The sequence below is a fragment of the Triticum urartu genome, chromosome 7, assembly GCF_003073215.2.
Source record: "Triticum urartu cultivar G1812 chromosome 7, Tu2.1, whole genome shotgun sequence".
NCBI classification, from domain to species: Eukaryota; Viridiplantae; Streptophyta; class Magnoliopsida; order Poales; family Poaceae; genus Triticum; species Triticum urartu.
This window is the reverse complement of record NC_053028.1, coordinates 681,837,946-681,842,193: the sequence shown is the minus strand read 5'-3', so window position 1 is coordinate 681,842,193 and position 4,248 is coordinate 681,837,946. Positions and strand designations below refer to the sequence as shown.

At 42.7% G+C, this 4,248-nt stretch overlaps 1 protein-coding gene across 1 annotated transcript; it reads right to left on the bottom strand.

The window, feature by feature from the left end:
- Window positions 1–289: 289 nt before the first annotated feature.
- LOC125519393 (homogentisate geranylgeranyltransferase) lies at window positions 290–3,465 on the bottom strand. The gene is made up of 14 exons (XM_048684217.1): window positions 3,420–3,465; window positions 3,168–3,263; window positions 2,658–2,697; window positions 2,344–2,578; window positions 2,169–2,252; window positions 1,966–2,040; window positions 1,784–1,867; window positions 1,614–1,703; window positions 1,416–1,517; window positions 1,232–1,327; window positions 1,088–1,159; window positions 911–1,006; window positions 705–809; window positions 290–595 (listed from the first exon to the last, which is right to left on the bottom strand). Exons 1-14 carry the CDS (start codon window positions 3,463–3,465, stop codon window positions 554–556), a joined length of 1,263 nt encoding a protein of 420 aa, XP_048540174.1. The 3' UTR covers window positions 290–553.
- Window positions 3,466–4,248: the final 783 nt, after the last annotated feature.

The following is a 4,248-nucleotide window of genomic DNA, read 5'->3' as shown; positions in this document are numbered from 1 at the left end:
AGTTTATGCTGTTTTTCACCATAACAACATGTATGACATTAGATTAAGATTAGATTGGTTTAATTAGCAGTCGGTCATGTAAATGGGGCATCTCATCGAATGGACAACGTAAATTGGGGGTATTTCATCCATGTCAAAGTAAAAGAGCCTAGGGAACATGGGTAAATTAAGTGTGTCATTTTCTCAAATAGCCCGATTGTTTTTCTGGCCCACCACTATGATATATTGAACATGTATATCTAGTTAACAACAATGAAAGTACGGCGCAAAAAAACTTTTAGTAGCTGAGTCTTCAGTTTAGCTTAATTTGCACATTAAATGGAAAATATATTATCCCCTGAACTAACAAACTGAAATTTCTCTAATGTGGTGGACAAACTGAACAAAGCTACTACATCTGAATTACACATCCAACATTTGCCTCTTTCTCTAGATCATGAAATTACAGAAAACACAGTACAAGGAAAACCCAAGCATTGGATAGGGTATCATCAGTAATATAATTTGTTTTACATGTATATATAGCTCACAACTGCTGGCCCTTGTACAAATTTCACTGCACAAATGGTATAAGGAAATACTCTGCATAGAATAGCTGCATGAAAGTGACAGAAAAAGTGCAAATAATCATTAGGCATACATAGCCAAAGTCTAATGGCTTAGAGAATGCACAATATAGGCGAGCAACTTAATTAATTTATTACCTTCCAAATGAACATGTAAAATGATGTGACACGCGCTTGATTTTCAACCTCAAGGTGCCGCGCTCTCTGCCAAAGTGTTAGTGCAAGCAGGCCATGACCAGACACCTGGATGATCAAAGCATTTGTAACAATGGAAGATTTCTTAGCTTATAAATTGTTTGTGTCTCTTCCAAATTCTGGATTTTTCATTAAAACGGATAGCTCACAGTGATTATCTTTTGAAGTAGGTGTGTGGATGAAGCTCCTACTATAGTGGCAGCCGCATAGGCTGTCAACAGTATGCTTATGCAGAGCTGATACACCTACAGTAGGAAGAATTAAGTTCAAAAGCGATACCAATTTACAGTGGCATATGTTTTACTAGAAACACTTTCTATTCTTACTCTTTGTGGCCCCAATCTCACACTCAAGGATTGGATGCCAAAATCTCGGTCTCCATCAACATCAGGTATATCCTGAAAGCTCAGGACATAAATAAAAAATATTGTTTGAAGATACCAAAATTAGTAGGTCATTGCATTATTTACCTTGAATAGAGCTATGACGGCAGAGAAGCAACACATGAACAATGTTGCAAACACCAGTGATTTTGTTGCTGCCAAGGGCCTTTTCAGAACATGTTGCTGCCAAATGAATCATCAAACACTAACAAAGGAAGCCAAATAAGTATGAATTTTCTGTGCTACTGAAGATATGTACTTTGCTGAGTACCTGCATATGTGCAAAGAAAGCCAACTGGACCAAGATAGCCCTCACAAATAGGATACAGGATGCAGCGAGGAGTGCGTGCCGTTTCCACCGGAGCAACGGAGCCTGAAAAGGATCAAATATGAGATGAAAATGATCATCACTTGACATTTGATGGATTTATGATACTTTGCAATTCTCAACATGGTAAGTGCTACTTACCTCAATGGAGTATGCACTTCCAAGAAGGAAGCTGACAACTAAAGCATACATCAGTGGCACCGATCCGGAATGTATTCCGATGCTAAAGCTCTGGAAGCAACAAAACTTAAGTATTTAGACCTGAAGCCATTTTTAAACACTAGAGCAACATTATGTTGAACCTAATATACCATGATCAGGAATGTGACTACTAAAAATACCCCAGTTGCTACTGAAAATTCCCCAGCTGCCAATGGAAGACCTGGCTTGTTGATCTCCAAAACAGAGTATAATTTAGTCTAAATGATTCTACAGTATAAAGGATTAAGAAGGTACGTTTGTTTTTCAAATCACAAGGGAAAAAAAATACTACCTTGTCAATCTGAATGTCATATAGCTGATTCAGCCCTACCACATAAATGTTCATACATAAAGCAGCAGCCAAAGCCTGCACACAAAGAGAAAATTCAGAAATTTATTTAAGAGTGGTCGGTGTAAAAATTTCTCATAAAAATGACTACATATATTGCCATTTGCCAAAGCATATTACTCATAAGAGATACAAATCCGTAATACCTCGAGATACCCTTTTAGTACCGTTGCAGTAAAATCATCTATGCTCTTCATTGGCAGGAGAGACACTGAAGTTATGCCTATGATCTAACAACACAATCCACATAAGAAACAGAGCATCGGGCAGTGTGCATCGAAACTACATGTGTAAACTGGAACCAAAGATGCCAGAGCTCACAGTGCCAAAGATTGTGTGTGGTCTGCAGAACTGGTAGAAAGCGCGCAATTTCTTCGAAACTTCTTGGCTGATTTCCTCAAACCAGTTCACGTCGTAACCATGTTGATCGCGATTAACCTTGCTGCATCCAGCTTGGAGGGCTGACTGATCATCGCTGCACTGCCTCCTTGCCTTTCTTCTAGGGCTTGTAGCTTGAGAAATGGCACTGAATCTATGCGTGACAGTAGTAGCACTGCTGTTAAGAAGCAAACCAACAGAAATTAGCGACGTGCACGCCGATGAACGAGACGTCACGCCAAAAACGATTTACTTGCCTTTGGCACCGGCCTGCAAAAGCTTCCACTGCAAATCGACCTGCAATTTGCAAAATGGACGACAGAATAGTTAATGAATTGGGGAGAAAAAAAAAGACTCGATAAGTTCCATTTCAGTAAGAAATATGAATATTCCAACACTTGTATCAACAGAAAACCTCTTTTATGCTGTTAATCTGTTGTAAAAAGAACACTAGTTGAAGACCTGGCATATTCCAGTTCCTCTATATTTAGAGAGAAAAATTGTGTTCATAGCACCCATTTTAAATCCCATCCTGTCTTCTAAATAGCAACACATATCCCAGATGAAAGAAAACATAACAGCACGCAAGCACAAAATGTTCTCAATTGTGCAATCTCTGCATCCATATACACGGTTCAGAGGTTCGATTCGTCCCCATCAGTCCCCAGTTCTCCATTTCCTGTCTGGAATCGTTGATTTGTACCTAAAGAAGATAAAACAACAGCAGGGAAATCATCAATCAATCAAGATACAGAGCGGACGTATACCTGGCCAGGATAATCTCGTCGCTCCCAGCCGAGCCCTACTACATCTGGGCCCTCTCCTCGTATCTGCACCACACAAGACGGAACGGCCGATGCCGAGTCAAGATAAAAACCCTCAATCCGAACCAAATCAAATCAAATCTGACCCACAATTCGGAAAACAAAATCTAATCTAATCTAACCCAACAAAAGGACCCGAGCGAGATCTCTCCGAAGCAAGGAAGAATCATATACTGATCGGAGAGACGTGATTGCCTGTTAGCAGCTGCGCCGCCGCCGCCGCGGCCGTGGTGGCTTGCATCCTCGCCGGGCGCCCTCCGGAGGAGGAAATCGGCCTGTGGATCTGTGTGAAAGGAGCAGATGGGACGGTGGGGGTTCAGGAGGAGGAGTGGGAGGGGGTTTATGTGCCGATTGATTACTGCATGGCGTGCGTAGTGTAATCCGGCTGCATGCGCCATGTGATTCTAAAAAAAGGGGCGGACTCGCCATGCATGGTGCCGTGCGGTGGACTCACTGCCGGTGTGACGCACAGACGTTTTGGCAGAATTGACTTCCCAAAACGAAGCGTACGAAGCGATCCTCGGTGGGTGAGGTGAGGTAGACCGAGCCATGCGTCCTCCCGTGCGTGTCAGCGTGTGTTGGCCTGTCACGGCCGATCGTGGAATGGATCGAGATCGGACAAATCACTTGAGTACCTTGGCAGTTTTGGATAATTTGAGGAGAATCGAAGGGAGGATCAGTGATGTAAGGTAGAACCCTAATCGCCCGATTTTTCATGAAAGGAGCGGATCCCGCGAAGAACACGAGGACACACGAGGGGAAAACGAAGAAAATCACGAGGGGAAACACGAGAGAAACACTAAACTAACAAGAACAAGGTACACATGCGCTAGATCCTCGAGTACATAAAGTAAGATACACGATCCACGATCAACTAGGGACGATACACGGTAACCGGTCTTCTTCGTGAGGAGGTCTTGAATCCACGGGGGGATCTTCTCCGCGAGGAGGTCTTGAATCCAAAGGGATCTTCTCCGAAGAGGCCGCGGTCTCTCACGAGGAGTAGATCCGATGTGGATCAAGA

Coding starts and splice junctions, on each gene's coding strand:
- LOC125519393 (XM_048684217.1), bottom strand. CDS start 3,465: ATGCAAGCCACCACGGCCGCGGCGGCGGCGGCGCAGCTGCTAACAG. Junction 2,579..2,657: donor TTTGCAGGCCGGTGCCAAAG/GCAAGTAAATCG, acceptor GCTTCTTAACAG/CAGTGCTACTACTGTCACGC. Junction 2,253..2,343: donor CACACACAATCTTTGGCACT/GTGAGCTCTGGC, acceptor TTGTGTTGTTAG/ATCATAGGCATAACTTCAGT.